Source organism: Delphinus delphis, chromosome 20 (genome assembly GCF_949987515.2).
Source record: "Delphinus delphis chromosome 20, mDelDel1.2, whole genome shotgun sequence".
NCBI lineage: Eukaryota > Metazoa > Chordata > Mammalia > Artiodactyla > Delphinidae > Delphinus > Delphinus delphis.
The window spans coordinates 28,463,896-28,486,601 of record NC_082702.1 but is presented as its reverse complement, the minus strand read 5'-3'; the positions used below and the strand labels follow the sequence as shown (position 1 = coordinate 28,486,601).

The window sequence follows — 22,706 nt, the reverse complement described above, 5'->3', positions numbered from 1 at the left end:
GGCTGTGGGGGGCAGGGCTTAGGCAGGGGCAGGGTTTAGGTGGTGGGCGGGCCTATTCTTAGGACCCACGGGGCTGGAAAAGGCCATGGTGGGTGATCAGGCTTAGGTTCAACCACAGCAGGAGGGGCCCAGGAGTGCCTCTGGCCTTGGAGGGTGGAGGACCAGGTCTGGGACCCCAGCAGGCTCCCTGGGCCCGAGTAGGCAGAGGAAATAATAGGCACGTTCCCCCTGATCCTCCAATCACAGGTGGTGCTCTCCCTGTTGGCCTCTCTTCTTCTTCCCCACCCATGCCCCTAGGACCCACACGGCCAGAGGGGGCCCCCAGAAGGCAGGGGACCAGACCGGGAAGCCTAACAGGCTTACTGTGGCTGAGCGCAGGGGAAACACCCAAGGCACTTCCCCTGATCCCATGGTCCTGGAGGGTCCCTCCCACTGCCTCTCCTCCTCCCTCCCTCCTACATCCCTAGGACCCACGTTGTCTGGAGGGGGCCTTGGAGGGCCGGAACCAGCCCAAGAGATCAGCAGGATTCCTGGGGCCCGATTGGGAAGGGGAAACGCTAGGCGTACTCTTCTGATCCTCCAAGCCTCTGAGGGTCCCTCCAGGCATGGGAACCCCTCCCCTCTCCTAGCCACCCCTCAGGGGCCCCAGTCCTGTCCGGCTTCCACTTCTCCTCCCCCCTCACAATCCCTCACATCCTACCCAGTCACTTGGGGGTTCCTCCCGTCTCCCTGGGTGTTGAGGTCCCCCGCCAGCGTCTCGCAGGTGCCCTAGTTGTGGGGAGACGCAAACTCCATGTCCTCCCACGCCGCCATTTTGACTGTGCCCCACTATGTAGGCATTTGACAATATTCTATACAAAAGGTCTTTCTAAAAATAAAGCTACTATGGAAGTAGAAGAACTATTTAGTTATGAAGAAATAACTGGTTTACAGAAAACAAAGGAAAGGTGGATATAATAAGGATTTTTCTTTGATAGAGAATTCATAACTCTGCTTAGAGCTGAAACTGGTATTCTTGACATTTTTATAAATGACCTGAGAGAAAAAGCAGTGGGAAAGTTTTAAATTCAAGATGAGGTAGAAGTATTTGCAACTTTTCCGGAGGGAAATTTAAAAGGAAATACTTATCAAACTTTTGAATGCATATATGTTCTGACCAAACAATTATACTTATGATTTATCTTACAAGGGCTCAATGTTCAATGTAACATTGTTTATAAGAGCAAAACACTGGAGTATCCACTAATGGAGGAACAGTTAAATTAATATATATAAGATATTATGTAGTAATTTTTAAAATACAATATTAATTGCATACCAGACTAAATTAAAATTTCAAAAATTAAAATAAATCTGTTGAATAAAGAAGTGCTAAGATTTTATGATGCTAAGGCATGTTCTTACCAAATGTCTTGTGTCAGGCCGTGAAGCTTGCAACTGTTCAAACTCTTCTATTTTTGCAAGATCTACATCTTCTTTTAGTTCCCAAGTACTATCTTCATATGGTAATGAGCACCACTTTACTAAGTAGTAAATAACAGGCTGTAAAAAAATTTTTTTTTCATTTTACCATTTTGAAAAAGAATAGTAAGCAATAGTTTAAATTGAGAATCCCCAGAAATAGTTTAAATATATTAACCTACATTGGTAAAAACTTATGAAACTTTTTTGGTGTTTTTAGGTCATTAACTTTAAAAAAGTAATGCTTTATGCCCCGGTCCGGGAAGATCCCACATGCCGTGGAGCGGCTGGGCCCGTGAGCTATGGGCGCTGAGCCTGCGCGTCCGGAGCCTGTGCTCCGCAACGGGAGACGCCCCAACAGTGAGAGGCCCGCGTACCGCAAAAAAAATAATAAATAAAAATAAAAAATAAAAAAGTAATGCTTTAATATTTGGAAGTCTTTAGGTTTTTCTTACTTACTTAGAAAATATTTCTATCAAATATTTACTTACCTCACCAGTATCTTTATCTTCACAAAAAGAGACTTCTAATACTCTGTCTACTTCAACGTAGTCTGGGTTAAATGGTTCTTCTTCCATCTAAAATTAAAAAGTAACTTAGTTGATATATGATGAAGAAGTAGAAAGATGAAAGTGAAATAAAGACAAATTTACTAGCTATTCACTATAGAACAAACACATAAGTTTGATTTTAATTAAATTTCCAAAAAATGGAATCCTTCCATTTTAATTCCAAAAAGATTGCTAGGATATTTGTCTATATTATGAATCACCATGTTATATATAAAAAACTCAACTAAACAACACTAAAAAATAGGTACTCCAGGCAAGTAAGTTACTCTAGAAGATGTGTTGTTTAAAAATGTCCGAAAGGTAGCCTCTTTTGGAAAGAGGCTCTCCTTTACCTCTGTAAAGGTACTACTTTCCTCAAGTCCAAGAGTTGAAGACTAATCACCCGACCTGGAGGCTCCTGTCTCATCTGTATCAAACACTCTATCTACTGATGGTTCTTGTGCTCAAGACCCTCTTACCTAACTAAACGCAAACTCTCTGAGCTACCTCACATTTGACTGCACTCATTTACTCTTCAACCTACACTTCTTCCTATAGTTTCTAACTGGGTTAACAGTAACACAGCACCAACTTCACACCCTACTCCCAGTTACACAAGCCAGCAATGGAGAAGTCATCTTAGATTCCTTCTCTTTTTTAATCTCCCACATCCCTTAACTCATCAATTTACACAGATCCTACTTTTATCTGTAACTCAAATTGGTTCCTCCTTCCTCATTCTCACTGCTTCATCACTCCTTACTTGGATCTTTACAAATAACTTCCTAACTAGTCACCAACTACTGTCTTGCCTCCCTTTAATTTATTTTCACACTGTCCCCATAGTACTCTTTCTCAAATACAAATCATATATTGCTCCCTGGCTTCAAATCCTTCAATGACTCTCCCAGATTTCATGCTTTAGAGTACAAAAACAGATGCTTTTCAAACTCCATGTTCTGTCACACCTTCATGGTTTTATACTAATTTTTCTCTCTTCTGGATAGATTGCTGTTCCTTCTCTTGTCTGCTTGGCTAATTCCTACCCATTCCTCAAAGTCTTACTTCCAAAAACCCATCTCAGCTATCTTTGCTGCCTCTCCTCCTCTGTTTAACCTCTAAATGTTATAGTACTCCATGGCTCTGCCTTTAGTTCTCCTCACTATCTTAATCCTTTCCTGAGCAATACTATCATCTCCATGTACAGGACACACTTGTTAAAGAGCACTGCCCAACACCAGAATGGTAATAAGGTATTCTAAGAAAATCTGCACAGCTCCAGTTTATCTTGTACCTGAGTCATGAATGTACCTAATCTTCATGAAAAATTAGAAGATTATTAGTTAAGTACTTCTAAAATCTTCAGCTCATTAGAAACTTCTATATCAGAGTGAGGTAGTGAGAAATTTTTGAGGACCTCCCAGCATCCATAAACTGATAGGTCATTTCAGAGTCATCAAATTTTTGAAGTAGATTTTATAATTACAAAGAAATAACAATAGCTTCATGGTGGAAAAATCTGCCATAAGATATCCACCATTATCTAGTGGTTAAAGTTAACACCACCAGTAATTGGGCAAATAGGTATCGTGTACCTCCTGATATGATACACTGAGAATGCTGCTGCATCATCTCTGTAGTGTTCTTTTAAATAATGCATGACCTGAAGCTGAGGAAACATCAGATAACCCCAAACTGAGGGATGTGCTACAAAATAAACCACCTAAATTCTTTAAAAAGTGTCCAAGTAATGAAAAACAAAGAAATATTGATAAAGGAGACATGACAACTAAATGCATTATATGCTGCAGGATTGGATTCTAGACCAGAATAAGCATACACACTCACACTTTTTTTTTTTGCTATAAAAATACTAGTGGAACAATTAGTGAAGTATGAATAAAGTCTATAGGTGAGATAACAGTACTACATCAATGTTAATTATACTATTATTATGTAAGACTGTTTCTAGAAAATACTGAAATTGAGACTTAATTTTCAAATGGTTTAGAAAAAAATGTATGTGCATGGGAGAAAGGCAGAGGCAGAAAGAGAGAGGGGTGCATAGTGACAAAAGGAGAATTAATGTTAATGACAAAGCAAACATGGTAAAATGTTAACATTTACGGAATCTAGTTAAAATATATGTGGGAATTTGTTGTACTAAATTTTTCAAATAAAAAGTTAAAAAAATTTACATGAATCTAAAACTGCTCTAAAAAAGTCTATTAAGGGACTTCTCTGGTGGTCCAGTGGTTAAGACTCCGCGCTTCAAATGAAGGGGGTGCAGGTTCGATCCCTGGTCAGGGAACTAAGATCCCACATGCTGTGCTATGCAGCAAAAAACTTAAAAAAATAAAAAGTAAAATAAAAAAATTCTAGTCTATTAAAAGAAAAATGAGAAAAAAATTTAGAGCAGGAAAGGACATCGGACTTTTTCGTGAGGCCTGGAAAGGTTAATGAATTTTTCCAATGAGGTTCTGTTCATGCATACACAAAAATGATACAGAAAATATGCAATATATTTCACATACTGGAAAATCTTCTTTTCCATTTATTTGCTATGCTACCATTTCCATTTCTTGAAGAACTCTACTGATAAAATACTTTAAGATATTAACACACTCACATTCAACTCTAAAAAGTATTGAAATATATGCTAATTTAAAAATACAAGAGTTAGCTACCATTCTGAATTATCACTGTTCCTGTTTCAGCTATTTTCCAAGCTAAATTTAGGGAAAGAAAAAATATGTAGATAGCATTTATATTCAAATATCGTAAGAGGAAGTCTAAGAATTAAAATTAATAATACTTAAATTTTTGATACATAATACTACATGTGTTCAGAGTTCAACACATAATAGTCTTTTTTTTTTCCTTACGTCTGCAAAAAAATGTGCTCTTTGTGCTTGTCTCAATTTGAATCGTTTGATTTTCTGCTGGATCCTTTTATCTTTCAGAAGCTGCTGTTCTGTGGCCCACTCACAGTGAAGATAGGAGCTAAAATTTTTATAAAAGCAATATATTAGAATGATATAGAAAACGATGTTTTGAGTTTTTATAGATTTATTTTTAATCACAGCCTCTAAAACAAAATATTATCTTCAACTTTACAAATAGGTAGTTCATCATTTCATTTAATGTCAATAGACTCCATATAATTACTAAAATAAAGCCACTGTGATCTAAAGGTCTGCAATTTGCCATATGGAAGCAGAATGGTAAACTGAATCATAAGGGTAACAAAATATGACTTTTAGTTTATTTCTTCATTATAATCATTTTGTCATGATCAGAAAGCTAACTTGTTTTGAAACCAATGTTATTTAAAATACCTCCCTTCACCAAAATGTTAGAAAAAGTTGAACAAAATCTGAAAAGTTCGACAATATAAATATGATGGATAATGTCTGTAATTTGTAAAAGTGTAATGTATAAATATTACTGCATTTTGATGTTTATAAGTAATGTTTTCTGGGAAAAAAATAAAACACTCAATTTTAACATGAAATGTTTTCAAAATCTTTTCGCTTTTTAATAATTTTTAAGTTTATGAAATAATAAGTAAAAAAATATTTTAAAATGCAGATAAAATAAAAATCATAATTTAACTTAATATACTTAAAATATTAATTCATATTTAAACACCTTTCTCTTATTTTTCTAACTCAAATACTTACTAATTCTTGTATTTTACAAAAAATTCTTCTGTATCAATCATCACTCCAGGTGATATCTAAGAAAATAAATTCAATAATTATGACTTTTATGATCAGGCCACGGAATATAAAGTGTAAAATGTAATATATCATTACTTACTTCCTTTTTTATAATTCTAGAAGATAGTATTTTGTCCACAATTGCAGCATCTTCTTCACTCGGATTCTCCTATGTGAGGGAAGAAAAATGTATAATGACACATTCTGAAAACACTTTAGTTGCCACTGTTTATGAATATACTAAAATTCAACAAACATTTATTTAACACGTTCCAGGGACCATGTTAAATGTTAGGAATACGAAAATGAAAAATATCAATTGTTGTTACTGTCCTCGTCATCATTGGCATCATCATCATAGTAAACATATGGTGCTTTTTAATGTGTTAGGCACTATTCTAACCATTTTACATATATTAACTAATTTAATCCTTGCAAATACACTATAAAGTAGGTACTATCTCCATTTTGCAGATTAGGAAGCTCAGGCATAGAGAAGATAAGTTCTTGTTTAAGGTGCCAGATCCCTCAGCTGGCAGGTGAGTGGTTGGTTTACAACCCAGACAAGGGAGAGTGAAAGAACTTTACAAAGAGGAAAATGCATATGCAAAGACACAAAGGTGTCAAAACATGGCATTTAGACAACTATGTTCATAAAACCAGAAGACTGAGTGGAGAGAAGTGGAAGGACATAAGGCTAGAAAATCCATACAAAAGGCTTTATAAATTATGCTGAAAAGTGTATTTTCATTTTTTTCTGACTTAGGACACCATTAGAGGAGTTTTCAGTGGAAAAGTACTGTGATTAGGCTTGTAACTTAGAAATATATTGCGAGAAGGATAGAGCTTGGAGGAGTTTTAGGAATATATATCTAGGAGGTGAAAAATGTAAAAAATTGGATGAAGACGCAAAGATAAAAAAAAGAGAGAACAAATCCCTAGGTTTCTGATCTGAATAACTAATGGTTCTATTAACTACAGTACGGAATCTAGGAGGAAAAGCTGGAGCAGGTTTTAGGAAGAAAGATAATGAAGATATTTTTTAAAATTTACATGGGTTTAAAATGTTTGTTGTCATAATTCAAAATCTGTCTTACCACAAATAACTGTAAAGGCTGTTCACCAGGTAAAGGAGCTGAATGCTTTTTTATTTTTATAGAGCCTTTAACCTCTTCTTCAGATTGTTTCCCTTCTGCATCTTCTGCATATTTTTTTCTTTTAATTTGTCGATTTGATCTTCTTTTCTGTAATGAACGATAAGGAGCATATATATGATTATATTAAAGGAAAAAAAATTATTTCTAGTGTGGCAATTTTGTACATTAAATTTTCAAAACTGTATTCAACATTCATCTTTTCTAATTTTCCTTTTAATTAAAGGAAGATTATAATTTGCCCTTTGCCAAAGGTTTACAACCTTTAGTTTTACTTCCTAAAGTGTCAAATAACAATGATTAATAATAATACCTTTATTACTTTTCTTTAGAAATTGTTAAGAATAAAAAGGTTTCTTTTTACTTAACTATTTCACAGCTTGGGAAACATATTTTAAACTATTAATACTTTCACAGTTTTTGCCCCCAAACCTAAAAAGTACATATCAGATGAATGTTGGTTAAATAATTAATCAGGGGCATAAACTAAAAGAAGAAATTAAATAATATTTGATACAAAACCCATGAACTTGTGTTTAAAACAGATTTTAAAAAACCCAAAATAATATTAAATGTTTTAAAAAAGATACAGAAAATAAAGTATGAAATCTACCAAAAAATTAAACGTGAATGGAGGAACCAGTGTTTTACTACCTTTACTAGCTTCCCTTAAAAATAAAGACCACCACTATCATAAAAACAGAGGTAAGCTTTTCAGATAGTATTATGTGTAGCAACGTAATTTTAATAATAATCTGAATGATTTAAAATCAGGTATCAAATGCGCATGGCTTTACTTACCTCCCTAAATATCAAATATTTGATGTTCCCACTATAAAGACAAATCTCACAATGGCTTGAAAATCCCAAAGGACTTAGGTTTTGCTTTTGCTCACCTCCCTAGAATCTCGTGGATGGAGGCATCTCAGCCAACTGTTCTACTGCTCAATATTCCTTCTTCCTTTTACTATTCTTCTGTGTATTTAGTAACTCCCATGACATTCCCCCCAGATGCAACCAAAAGAATAACCCATGTGTTCTCCTTTTGGTTTCTGCCAATGTCTTCAATTTGGGAGGTCTTTCATACTTCCGTTGCCATGACAAAACTGAATCAGTGCAGCAGTGTGGGTACACACTGTTATTTGCATCCAGAAAGGATGCAGTGCCTCTTTCTCTTGAGAGTAGTGGAATATTGAGAGAAAGAAAGGCACTACTGTGGTGAGGTAGCTCAGCCAAATGTAGTAGAAAAATTCCATGCCTCAATTAGGATGGGTCACCATCTCTTAGCCATGAAGATATTTACATTTTCAAAACTCAAGGTAACAATTTTGTCATTATGGGAGACAGGAAGGTGGCATACAAAAGTTATAAAAAAGGACTTCTTAAGAAACCCAATTTTCCCACATCCTATTTTGGAAAAGATATGAAATATTTATTATTCCCTGGGAGGGAAAATTCTATGGATCTCGAATCTAATACTAGGCTAAAGGAATGTTTGGAGTTCGATTACAGGAGTCATATAGTTCTTAATGCTCAAGAACAGTTTAAATTAATAACCATTCATGATATTTATTATTCTAACAATAACCTATATAACCAATGTTATGTCTCACTAGGCACAAATCTTTTAAATAATGAAGTTTGGGAATAATTCAGTACACTTTTAGAAGATTCTGTAGATGATTTCAGCATTAAAGTTTCCTTTCTGGTCACTTAGGCATCTACTGGAACTTTGAAATGCCACACAGTTCTTAGTAAGTAGTAAACAAGTGGCCTGAAAGAATCCTTTCAACTCACAAAAGTGCACATTCAGGTAATTTTTCACAAGACAGAATGAGAGCTACTTACTGTAAACTGCTCCCTCATTCTATGAAGACTTTATCTGTCTCTGAGTAATTAAACAAACTCTGAGTTTTTCAACTCTATGAGCTGATTTCATCATAACTTACATTCCACTAGAGCATACAGTTACATATTAGGCAAAGCCAAGTAAGGTACCACTCTCACCAATTAACTTTCTCTGTCATACAATAGTTCTACTACTTTAAAAATACAAAGCTAATTTGAAGGTCCGCATTTTAGGCTAATGTGGATATTTTTGGCTTTCTTTCTTCATAATGTTTTTCGAAGGACAATTTAAAACAGTGACAAATTCTTTCTTCATATTTCCTTTTTCTAGCTTTATTCTTCTTATGTCTTAAAGGCTTTAATAGATCAGTCAACAGCACTTCACATAAGAGGTCAGAAACATTATGCTTTTAAATGACTGAATAGTTTGTTATGATATCACTTGTTTCCTATAATAATCCTAATAAAATGTGCTATAGGGGCTTTTTAAAATAACTTAAGTCTCTAAATATAGTTAGACTACTGCATTACTCTCTATTAGGTAAAAAATTAAGTATGATAATCATGTTTTCAGATTTCCACCTGACTCTAAACCTTACATTACTTTTCAAGCCTTCAAATTTTGACAATCCATTGTGGTTGAAAGCTACTTTTATATATTTATACAGCATTTATATAGTAATATATTTAAATATATCAATAATATAGATTTATAATTGTTTACGAGAAAATTCTTTTTTCCTTCCCCATTAAATTTTTTGTGTTAAAGCAACACATCTGTCAAAGCAACCTAATTAACTACAGTGAAAAGTATGGAAAAAATGTGCATGTTAACCTATTCTACCATTTCATTGTTTGTTAATTACATAATGGAAAAATGGCCAGCATTATTTTAGTAAAAATTTAACTTAATTTTCTCATGTTGAATAATTACAAGTTTGCCTAAGTTAAGGATAACATATGAAGAAAAAGCCAGGCCATATAATATTAGGAGCTTTAGTCACTGCCCTTACCTCAACTCTTGCAGCAGCCCAGGAGCCTTGAGCCACTACTCTCCCATTGGATAAGAAGCTGCATAAGGAAGAAGAAAGGCCATTCAGGGGCTTTCTGGCCCCATAATGCAACAAATGCCACCACCCCTACGGCCTATAGTTGTACTTTAATTATTAGAAAGCAGAGGGTGGCCTGAATTATTATGACCTTCACTATATATATATATGTTTATATATATAGTTTTTTAACTTCACAAGGTTATTTTGAATATATAGCTATTCAAAAACAAAAAGAAAGAAAAAGGAAAATGCACAGTATTTTTGTCTACATTAGGGAATTTTTAATATAGTTGTTTATCTTTTCTTCAATAGAAGCAGACCAAAGGAATTATTTCTAGGAATGATTCAACCCATTTGCTTTATCATTTGTATGTGACTTTTAAAATTAATATCTCCAGCATTAAATTCATTCAAAAGTACTCTATAAGTATAGGATAATATCACTGGATACTTCTCCATGTTAAAAGCCACGAGGGACTTTGGACTGTTACTTAAACTCTCTGGGCTTCAGTTTCATTATCTGAAAACTGAGAGGGTTTGGAGAGGATGTGTAAGTTTCCTCCCAGGTCTAACATTCTATGGGAATACTACTAGGACCATATTGTAATAATGCTGTCATACAAGTTCTACCATACAATAAAATGTATTTTTACCACTAAACTATAGTATAAATACCCATGAAACAATATTATGCTATCTAAATAATTCTGCCAGTGCTTCATTTCTCAGAAAAAATTTTAATACTCACTTGAGAGTCTTCCTCTTTGAATGCATGCTGTGGCACCTGCTCTGCATCAGATATTTCATCTGAAGACTCATTCTTTCTTTTTTGTTTCTTACCCAATGTAATAATGAGTTTGCTGTTTCAAGAGAAAGAGAGCAAACAGTAAGATCTCTTTGTACTTTTCCATTTTGGGGCAAACTAAGATTCCCATGATAAACTATTTTCCATTTTATATCACTTGAATGTCCAACCAAAGATGCTATTTATCATGAAATCCATAATGACATTTTCACATGATAAACTCTATTCCAATGGAACAAATACAAACCAGTACTACAGTTAACATATTTCTAAGCAAAGAAAGGCAGACAAATTCTATCACTTGTTTCTTTAGGCTCAAGATTATTTTTCATAAGAAAAATATCAGGTGATATAACTATTTAATAATTAAAGTAATCCATTTATTTTATTATCTTGTAGGTTTGGAATGAGGGATTTTTTTCCTTCTACCTATTTATTTCAAATTCCACTCAATTCCTTTGAATCCCGCCTATTCTCCAAAAGCCTCTATACTTCTTTCTACCCTATAGTAGTTTCTACCTTACTTAAAACACTTTACCAATTGATTGTTCTTTGATTATTTCACTTACGTTAAGGCTTTTCTTAGCTATACTGTATGTTCCTAAAGAGTAAGAACTTTCTTTTATTTTTTTATATTTCTATAGTATGTACATGTTTACATTCTCTAATATATACATGTATATATATGTATGTTAACACACACTGACTCTAAATGTCTAAAAAAAAAATGTGTTTTCTATGTTTTTTCCTGATCAAAGATAGAAGTACATCCCACATTTCCATATCTGGTTCAACAGATGAGATGGAATGATTGTCAAGCGCCATCAGGAAAATTCTATTTTATTTTATTTTTTTTTAAAGGTTTTTTTTAATGTGGACCATTTTTTTAAAGTCTTTATTGAACTTGTTACAATACTGATTCTGTTTTATGTTTTGGTTTTTTGGCCCCGAGGCATGTGGGATCTTAGTTCCCGACCAGGGATTGACCCTGCACCCTCTGCACTGGAAGGTGAAGTTTTAACCACTGGACTGCCAGGGAAGTCCCTGGAAAATTCTACTTTAGATTTCTGTATTTCAAACATAGAAAACTTCCCAAATATTTACTTTCAGGTATGATATATCAGAAATATATCAAAATTTTTTTCAATAATTATTTACTAATGTTGGAGAACTTGAAGGTTAAGAGCATGCACTTTGAAATCGTAGTTTCAAAGATTTAAAGCTTGATTTCATCATTTACCTATCTGTGGGACACTAGGCAAATTATTTGATAGCTTCCTTGCCTGTGAAATAGGGATATTACAATAGCTAGTTCTATTGTTGTTGAGAATTAAATGGGATAATACATGTCTGAGCACAGCCTTTAACACACAGTAATTTCTCAACTAATCTAACTGTATAACTATATCTAACTGTGATATGCCAGGCACTTTCCTAGGTTCTAGGATTTGAAGATAGAGTGGACATGGTTCCCAACCTTAACACATCATTGTTAGAATATGATCCCAGCTAAAATGCTAAAGAGGAAGTTAGCACAAGATGTAATGTGAAGACAAAGGGAGAAATCCTTATGTTTACTGAAGAGTAAAGGAGGCTTTACAGAAAAGGTAAAGTTTGAGATAGGGAACTGAATGATGAAAGAGAGTCCAACAAGTAATGAAAAGAAAAGGCAGGGTACATTGCAGAAGAATGAGAATAAGCAATGATAAGAGCATGTCAGTAACACACAAAGTACTACAGGAGGAGATGGGTCAAGATCACAGAAGACCTTATATTACATGCAAGGACTTAATGTTTTAGTTTAAGCTCAGCTTTAAGCTCCACATGGCAGGAATTTAAAAGAAATCTGTCTAGTTCACGACTGACAACAAATGGCACTGAGATATTTTTGAATGAATGAAAAAAATAAACCAATTGGAAGATGTAAGAATTTTAAACATTCTAGGGATGTAAACAGCATGGTGACTATAGTTAATAATACTGAATTATATATTTGAAAGTTGCTGAGTACATCTTAAAAAGTTCTCATCACAAGAAAAAAATATATAACTATGTGAGGTGGTAAGATGTTAACTAAACTTATTGTGGTAATAGTTTCACAATATATACACACAACAAATCATTATGTTGTATACCTTAATCTAAGACACTGTGGTATGTCAATTACATCGCAATAAAATTGGGGGAAAAAAAGAATTTTAAACAAGGGAGCAATGCAACCAGAAGGAAGTGAAATGCAAGTCAGGGAAACCAGCGATAAGACTGACAATTCAGGTGAGAGAGATGAAGAGTGAAATATAGGGCCATGGTAGTATGGGTGAAGAGGGAACGAAAGATACAATTTTTCATTTTGGAAGCAGAAACAACAGGACTTGGTTATTGACTGGATGATGAGAGGTGAGAAAAAAATCCTAGAATGATTTATTCCCAGGGTATTCTCATATTGGTTTGATCGCCACCTTCAACAGTATAATGGTAACTCTTACTTGGTATCTCACTTGCACTTTTCTGAGTATGTGAAATAAATACGAGCAAACATATAGCTTATGTTGGAACCGGGAAATCAGAGGAAGTACAAAAAGATACTCTGAAACAACATTAAGGAACCAACCATAGTTATACGCTATTCCCTCTCCCTGCTTTCAATGGTCATTTCCTCAGTCTTCTGGTCCCTTTTCCTTTACTCTGGTTTCCCTACTAAAATAAAAATCTCCCTTGAGGTCATATCTACTATTAGATACCACATGATGGTCCTCCTCCTTATCCACAGTTTCAAAGAAGTCATCTATACCGTTTCTTTCATTCTTCAACCCACTATAATCTGAAGTCTTAAAACTACTTTTCATATTCATAGCTTCCATTTATTCAGTGTTTACTGGGTCAGCCTCTGCTGGTTTTATATGTGTTCTCTCACTTCATGGTCATACAACTCTGACAGGCAAATTTTATAAGAAGAGGAAATTGAGGCTTAGAGAAATTAAATTACTTGTTTAAAGTCATACCATAGTAAGAATTGAAATAGAAATTAAATATGCCTCACTAAACTCCTAATATGTTTCTGAACTCCTAATGTCTAAGGCCACAAATGACCCCTGTGATGCCAAATCCGACGGAAATTCTAAAAATTTTATCTACCAACACATAACTAATCACTTTTTCCTTATCTGCACCCTTGGATTCATGACACAACATTCTTCTGGTTCTCACTAAACTTCTTTGGCTCTTCTTCTCTTAGTATGTTGATTTTCAGCAAGATTCAGTTTGTTCTGCCAGTCCCTTAAACTTTGGTATTTCTCAAATTTCTGTCTTCAGCCTTCTTCCCTCTCTATATACTATTCCAGGAAATTTAATTTAATCTATACTTAACAACCACTTAGAAGTTGAAGATTTTCAAATCTCATATCTCCAGTTCAGACCGTTCCCCAAATTTCAGATTCATTCAATAAACCAACTGTTTATTGGACACATCAGTATGGATATCTCAGACATTAAAATCTCAAAATGGCCCCAAATGCAATCCCTCACTTCTCCTAAACTAATAGTGTACTAATATTACAGTATAATGTAAATTCAGAAACGTGCACACATCAAAAGAGTACATACAGCTCAGTGAATTTTCTCAAACTGAACATAAATAGATAGCCAGATCCTAGATCAAGAAACAAGACATTACTGGTTTCCCAGAAGTCTCCTGTCATGCTTTCTCTTCAAGTAACAACCTCCTCCTTAGGGTAACCATTATGCTACTTGTGGTTATTTAATATAACCTAAAGTACTTGTGCAGATGATTTTCAGTGGCAAGGTAAGGGATAACTCAAAGTAAAATGATTGGTAAAAAAGTTTTCATGCATTCCCCCATTTGCTATCCATCTCCAAACCTAAATGCATATTTTAGACTAGTTTGCAGATGAGGATAACACTAGTGACAGGAAAGTTCAGTTACTTAGATAACAATTTCCTATGAAATACAGATCAAGGTTTGTTAAAACCCATCAATATACTGATTAAAAAGGAATTTTCTGTGTCTGGTAAGCTAAATAAATTCTGTATACATATTCTGATATGGTATCTGTGTGGCTGCTTCAAGACTCAAATCCTACTGATAAAACTTCAATGAAATCAGGAGCAGAGATATTTAATTTTTTGTATTTATGACTATGAAGAGGTTGTACTTTTCCTTTCTAGTAGTATAAAGTAATTAAATGAAAACTCTCTAAGGACAGTGGACTAAGCTGCTTAAACAATATTTTTATAAATAAACATTGCCTAAATACTAGGTTCTACCAAAGCAATCTTAAACACTCACCCTTTTTGGTAGAGGTGGGTAGGTTAGATATAAACGTTTCCTATAATACCTTAGATAAACCTTCATTATATTATTTGAAAATTGTACTTAAAACAAAAAAAGAGGGACTTCCCTGGTGGCACAGTAGTTAAGAATCTGCCTGCTAATGCAGGGGACACGGGTTCGAGCCCTGGTCCGGGAAGATCCCACATGCTGTGGAGCAACTAAGCCTGTGTGCCACAACTACTGAGGCTGTGCTCTAGAGCCTGTGAGCCACAACTACTGAGCCTGCGTGCCACAACTACTGAAGCCCGCCTGCCTAGAGCCCGTGCTCCGCAACAAGAGAAGCCACCACAATGGGAAGCCCATGCACCACAACGAAGAGTAGCACTCACTCGCCACAACTAGAGAAAGCCCGCGCGCAGCAACGAAGACCCAACGCAACCAAAAATAAATAAATTTTTTAAAAAGACCTCAAATCTTATTTTTCATATATTCTGCATTTTCTTCCAATATTTTCCTATAGACCTGGAGTAGCATCTTATTTCATAAACTCATTAACTATCCTTAACCCATGCAAAAATATTTTTCAAATTGTAACTTTGTAAGAGCTATTTCAAATGTAATAGTTTCCTACTAAACTTCTGAAATCCAAAATATTTACATATGCCCATTCTGTTCAAAAAGGCACATTTCCATTGTAGGAAAAAAGTTGATTCTAAAACTTGAAGTCATTCTTGATTGACATAATTCTGAGTTAAAAAAAAACAATATATCTATACACACACACACACACACACACACACACACACACACATACATATACACATACTATGGTTACTTACACAGAACATTGATTCTTGGAAACAATGAAGTCATATCAGTTTATTATATGTTCTAAAATGGTATATAAGTGAAACTACAAATAAGAACAAACATTTGGTTGGTATTGATCAGTAATTCCTAAATCTGTGAGGCAGGCTTCATTAGAAGCTTGTTTGTTAAAAATACAGATTCCAGATGAGAAACATAAGACAAACTCAAATTGAGAGACATTCTACAAAATAACTGGCTAGAATGCTTCAAAGTTGAAAGTGTCGGGCTTCCCTGGTGGCGCTGTGGTTGAGAGTCCGCCTGCCGATGCAGGGGACACGGGTTTGTGCCCCGGTCTGGGAAGATCCCACATGCCGCGGAGCGGCTGGGCCCGTGAGCCATGGCCACCGAGCCTGTGCGTCCAGAGCCTGCGCTCCGCAACAGGAGAGGCCACAACAGTGAGAGGCCCACGTACCGCAAAAAATAAATAAATAAATAAAAAATAAAATAAAAAAGTTGAAAGTGTCATTAAAGACAAAGACTGAAGAATTATTCCAAAATGGAGGAGTGTAAGGAGATACGACAACAAAATGAAATGCAGGATGCTTAACTGGATCCTGGCTCCCAAAAATGGAACAACTGACACAATTTGCATGAGGTCTGTAAATCAGTTAACAGAATTGTGTTAAGTGTTTACTTCCTGATTTTGATCATTGTGCTTAGGTTACATAAGATATTAACATTTGAGGAAGCTGGGTGAAGAGCCTAAAGGAACTCTGACCTATTTTTGCAAGTGTGAGACTAGTTCAAAATAGAAACTAATAAAACCAAACCAAATCCCAAATTTGTAGGTTCCAACTCCAGAATTCTGATCTAGTAAGTGGGATCCCAATCAGACTGTAAAAAAATTCTCACCAGGTTTGGGAACCACTGGCTCAAAATAATTAGTGAAGAAAACTCTAGGAACAAATATTTAGGATAATAAAACTATTCTATACTTATAGAACACTTAAAATTTCAAAGTGCTTTTGTCTATAATATTGTTGATCCTCGTAGGTGAGGCAGACATTGGTCCCACCAAACTAATAGGGAAACTTTAGCCCTGAAAGATAGAACAAACTGCTAAAATCACAAGTCCAGTAAAAGACAATAAAGGTCTCTCTACTCCTGCTCTACTATTTCCAACATATCTTACTGATTTTAAAATAAAATGACACTATACTTCAACCAGTCAATAGATATTTAATATCAATAAATATAGTTTAATGAATAAAGAGAATTATGAAACTACATTATCTTTAGAAAATCATTAAGGTTAAAGTTTATTGACTTTTGAACAACCAGAAATTTCTATTGCCTCTACAATGACAACTGAGAGCCATAAATGTTATCTGAAGGAAATCAGATGATCCAAAAGTAGAAGAAATAAGATAATTTCAGCTCAGTAAAATACCCAATTACCAAAGAGCATTTCATTCTTCCATCATGAATTACAAGTTTACTATATTAAACTAAAATAAAATTCTAAAATAAAATTTCATTATATGTACATTCTACAAATAAATTGATCGTTTGCTATTCTTAGAAATATCACAGAGTAAAGCAACAAAATAATACAGACTGTATTAATAATAAAGGCTTTATGCAAGTTTTGTTTTTTAAAACATGAAAGGGATCTGTTATCAATGTTAGTGAACTGCAGCAACAGATATTCAGGCATATAAATGAACTAAATATTAAAACATAACTTATTTCAGACAGCCAAGGGCAATTTCAAACTAAGTATAAGTATAAATTTGAAATGTTAATTCATTTGACAAGTACAGGCACTAGAAAACTTCAGTGTTTATACCTGACGTTTATATTTGATTTTCAGATGCAATTTATGCCCTCATCTAAATCCTGCCCACATGTTACTCATGGAGGCTGTGTAACAAGCTGCATCCTACAGTGTCAATCCGCAGTTGCCCCCTGTAGATTCTCTCACTGCAATATCCAGACAAACAATGAATCTTATCCAATTAGTCCATTTGTTGTAATTAATACATCCAATTCATCATAAGTAAAGGAAACAAGCAAAAATACTATTTTACACTATAATTTTTTTTCTCTTTGCAAGCCCAGTGGAAGGCACTGAGGTTATTTTTAAAGCCATCAAATATATGTGTGTGTATTTTTTTTTTTTAGAAGAAGAAACACATTTAACTTGATGCAATCACTCCAGTTTAAAGTTCAATTCAAGACTCTAGCTTAAACTCATCTGGAAAAAACAAGTTTTAAAGTGGTTCTTTATTTTAGTTAATCCTTAAATTTGTGAAAGCAGCATTGTATTGTAAATTTTTGGTAACTTGGATTATAAATCACTTCCTGTTTAGCAAATTCCCTGGTGGTCCAGTGGTTATGTCTCCTGTGCTTCCACTGCAGGGGGCACGGATTCAGTCCCTGGTCGGGGAACTAAGATCCCGCATGCCGGGTGGCACAGCCAAAAAATAAAATAAAATAAAGTAAAATCAATCAATCAATCACTTCCTGTTTAAGACTGGACATCATGTTTTTCAAAAAGTTTAATTCACTGAGTTGTTTCATATAGCCACTAAGGTGAAGTATTAGCTAAGTATTAATCATAGGCAGTATATTTATCAGCACAGTTTAATTTTTATTCTTTAAAAAACTTATTTCTTCTTTCTTAAAAAAGAAAATGACATTTAAGCTTGAAAATACTGACAAAATAGGAACATTAAAATCAAATACTTTACTTCAGTGTCCTAAGATACACATTTTACCCACATGTTAACATCTATGAAACAAACATTCACCTAATAAACAAAGATATGCCATAGTTTTAACTGGCAATATATTTTTTTCTTTCTTACTGGCATATAATGGTGTGTCTTATAATCAATGACATTTTAGATTCAATGAAATAACAGCACATCATTTATTAATGATAAACCTTACTAATACATCTTATGTAAAGGTATACATCTTAAAAATGGACCTGTAAATCTTAATTAAATTCATAATAATACATAATGTATATATCAATTCTTTCTGCAGATGAATATGTTTCAGATTTTCACTGACTTTAAGTTTAGACGTAAGGAATGAAATCAATAAAACATTTTATCTTCTTGGCATTTAAAAATTATAGAACTTACATAGAGACTACTAATGGCATGATTAATAATTAAAATATATATAATAAATTTATACCATATATTTTTCAAAGTGCTTTTTTATCATATGCCAAAAACAATTAATTAATACATTTATATTTTATCCAAACAGATACTAAATTCTTATTATTTTGAATACTTGCAATCAGGGTCTCATCTGTTACTTTATTAACATGGACTATAAAGGGATTATTCCCAATTTCTGATGATTCATCTTATTTTCCCTTCAGACTTTGTTCACATTATTTTTCCCTTACATTATTATTTAGATGTGTCTCTCTAGACATACATGTGGACATACATGTTTGTTCTGTTTAAAAATACACATGTACATATCTATGTATACACATGATGGTAGGTAATTAACAAATGTTATTTTGCTTCTTCCTTCTTGGGGGTTCAGAATGACTATAGCAAAGAAAGGCACAATATAAGTTCCAGATCTAATTTAATGTCTTACTGTTTTTCTTTATAACATGACACCCTTAATTCCAACTTGATTTGATATTTCCTAACTTAGATGTTTTCTGCTTTAACTAAAGAGAAAAGCTACTTCTAGCACCTGATAACTCCCATTCTTGTAACAAACAGAAAGAATAATTATGAATAATACAAAAAGGTATTTTTTTACTTTTAATCATGAAGTACCTTTACTGATTAAATTTACAGGGCCACAAGAGCATTTTAAAGTGTCAAAGGCATTCTACTTGTCAGTCTGATAATCTAATGCAAGAAGTAAATTATAACTGACAACATGGAAACATAGTTTAAATGTCAAAGTTATAAAACATAAATCTAAAAATGCTTCAATCAAATCATGTGATATTTTATTATATAATCTAAAACCGAAGAGAGCCAAATAAGAAAATTCTACCAGAAGTCTTAGAATGAATTTATTTTAGAATTTAACTCTCTACTGTTACTAAACCATTAGTTTTGTCCCTGTAATTTAATGAAGGATTACCTTGCCACTTCTAATCTTGATTTAACAAATCAAACACAACCATTTGGCATCATTTAATATTTAATCTTCCATTCATTCATTCATTCCATAAAATTCATTCCCTCCCATTCATGGAGCATCTATTACGTACCAACCATTATTAAAGAAATACCTGCTCTTCTACTTGAAAGGCAGCTTGTTAGAACCTGACTGCCAAGACCATGAAAAACATCAAAATAGAAGAAGGTTGTTTCCAGTCCTACCTCACTCTTCATTTTACACCGGCCATTTCCATTTCAACTTACACTCTTCCACATAACCATGTAATTCCTTTCAAACTCCAAGCATATTTCAAAACAAAATTTACCTGTCCTAAATGCTACTCTAGCTAACCTGATAAACAGAGGCATTCTCATATAAAAAAAACAAAAACATTAATAGGTTAACCTATTATCCTTCTTACCAGGTAGCAACTGTTTGTTTTCATTTGTCTGCTTGATTTTTAAATTCATCTTATTAGGAACAGGGCCTTAATGGAAAGAGAACCTAGGCAGATAGGTGAGAGTTTAGGCTTGAAAGAAGGGGCATGGCTCCTGGCCTTGGCTTTTTCCTTAAATAGCTATATGTTATTTATATTTTCAGAAAATAATGGCTAACATTATTAACAGGTATTGTTCTATATGCTTTAAGTGTTATTAAATCATTTCATCCTCAAAATAACACTATAAGGCAAGCGCTATCATTATCCTCATTTTAGGTCTGAGGAAACTAAAATTTGGAGAGGTTAAGTATTTGTCCAAGGTCACACTGCTTGTGACAAAGGGGGAATTTGAATAAGTGCAACTGGTTCCAAAGTCAAAGAACTTAACCACATTATCATACTGCATGCCCAATTTAACTCACAGAATTGTTGTAAAGATTAAATGAGACTATATTAAAGCCTCTGAAAAGGACACTCTATTCCTTGTATTAAAAAAAATTAATCTATGAAAGTGACAGAAAAACTGAAAAGGTTTCAAGCACACTAGCAAGCAGAGGCAAGGCAGTATTGGTTTTCTTCAGATTAGTATTCCTAGATTATATCACATCACATACGTGGATTAAATGAACACCAACTCTGACTATATATCAACCATAACTTATTGTCTACAAATCTAGTTACTTTTGAAATTTATATTTCACATTGCTCATGGTTAAGTTCCAACACACACTCTCTTTAATTTTATCTGATATAAATCATCTGATATTAGCAAAAGTTCAATTCTTCTAAAACTCACAGAAAAACAAAATCTTTACAAGAAAACATTTAATACATCATGAAATATTATTAATTAAAATGATGCAAGTTGGGCTTCCTTGGTGGCGCAGTGGTTGAGAGTCCGCCTGCCGATGCAGGGGACACAGGTTCGTGCCCCAGTCCGGGAGGATCCCTCATACCCCGGAGCGGCTGGGCCTATGAGCCATGGCCGCTGAGCCTGCGCGTCGAGCCTGTGCTCCGCAACGGGAGAGGCCACAACAGTGAGAGGCCCGCATACCGCAAAAAAAAAAAAAAAATGATGCAAGTAAACTTAATATTTAAATGATGCTTCTTCGCTGAAAAATTAAAAATGGTCAATTCAAAAATGTAGTGGCTTATTGGAAAGCACAGTAATGAAATATTTCAAGTTACCAATACAGAACTCTAGACTGTATATGAATTTCATTTCCAACCATACTTTTTCCTCCAACATGTTAATAATCTTTGGTTGTCTGATAAAGATGATCAAGAAACTGTTTCACTCCAACAGCTTAATAATATATGGCAAGCTTCACTTTTACTTGCCTGCAACTTATAAATTCCTCTATCAAAAAGTCATCCACTCTCAGCAAGTTTTTTTTCTGTCAATTACTTAATACCTCGCCATGGAAATATGTTTCCAATACAATTCTCACCTCTTTTCTCAAGAATGCTATCTCTAAAACCAAATACTAAATTGATCATGCTGTGCAATATTAAAATAATTTACTGTTAATAATCTACCTATTTCTAACAAAAATACAAATATCACAGAATACGTCAGATACTCTACTGTATTACTATTCCCTACATATTAATCCACATTTTTCAAAAATCCATGTTTCTCTATTACAATTTAATTATTTCTAATTTCCCCTTATATATTGTTTTTTCTTGAACCAGGTTCACTTCTGTTATCTTTTGCCTCTAGTTATCTCCCCCCCACCAATTTAAACTTACTGTTAACTCTTGAGGGTTCTCTACCTATTTTCTCTTATTTTATGCATTATTTTTAAATACCCTTTCAAATGGTACCACTACTCTGCCTGTATTTCTGTATAAGTTAAAACTGGAAAATTTTAATAACAGTAACTTTTAATACATTAAAGGATTAAATATGGGGTTTCCTAAATTAAAACTAGACAAAATATTGAAAAAATAAGATACTTTCATACCAAAACGTTTAACTAAAAAAGGAGAAATCTAACTTTCAAATTTTATCTTAGCTGTCTGCAAATGAAATGCAAAATCAATAATATTAATTATTTTCCCATTATAGCAAGAGAGCCCATGTTATTTAATGGTTTGGACTGAAAGGCATCAGGACCTAATGATATAACTCAGTTTGGTGGCTGCATTGAAAATGCTGTGAATTGTTTACAAATTTGTGTTAGTTCTAAATATATGTATAATACATAAATAATTTTATAAGCAAATGAAGATTTTTATAATAAGGGAATTTTTCCTAAAACAGATTAAATACTTGATCTAAAATTTCATATAAAGCCTTCAAAAATAACCAAATATTCCTGCAAAACCGATTCTAAACTATGTTGGCCTTAGATTATTTTTACCCTTGCATGCAAAACAAACATACATATAAAACAAATAATAACACTT

General features: G+C 33.9%; 1 protein-coding gene across 13 annotated transcripts in view; it reads right to left on the bottom strand.

Moving 5' to 3' along the window:
* Positions 1 to 22,706, bottom strand: part of CHD9 (chromodomain helicase DNA binding protein 9) — a 244,937-nt gene that overhangs the window by 93,190 nt on the left and 129,041 nt on the right. For 12 of the 13 annotated variants that reach the window (XM_059999872.1, XM_059999876.1, XM_059999878.1 and 9 more), the window contains 7 exons: positions 10,537 to 10,648; positions 6,832 to 6,978; positions 5,835 to 5,903; positions 5,696 to 5,751; positions 4,898 to 5,015; positions 1,953 to 2,039; positions 1,405 to 1,542 (listed from right to left, as the gene is read on the bottom strand). In XM_059999872.1, coding sequence (XP_059855855.1) covers positions 1,405 to 1,542; positions 1,953 to 2,039; positions 4,898 to 5,015; positions 5,696 to 5,751; positions 5,835 to 5,903; positions 6,832 to 6,978; positions 10,537 to 10,648 — 727 coding nt within the window. Of the gene's footprint in view, positions 1 to 1,404; positions 1,543 to 1,952; positions 2,040 to 4,897; positions 5,016 to 5,695; positions 5,752 to 5,834; positions 5,904 to 6,831; positions 6,979 to 9,749; positions 9,826 to 10,536; positions 10,649 to 22,706 lie in introns of those variants that run through there. The other variant, XM_059999884.1, reaches the window with a different exon arrangement.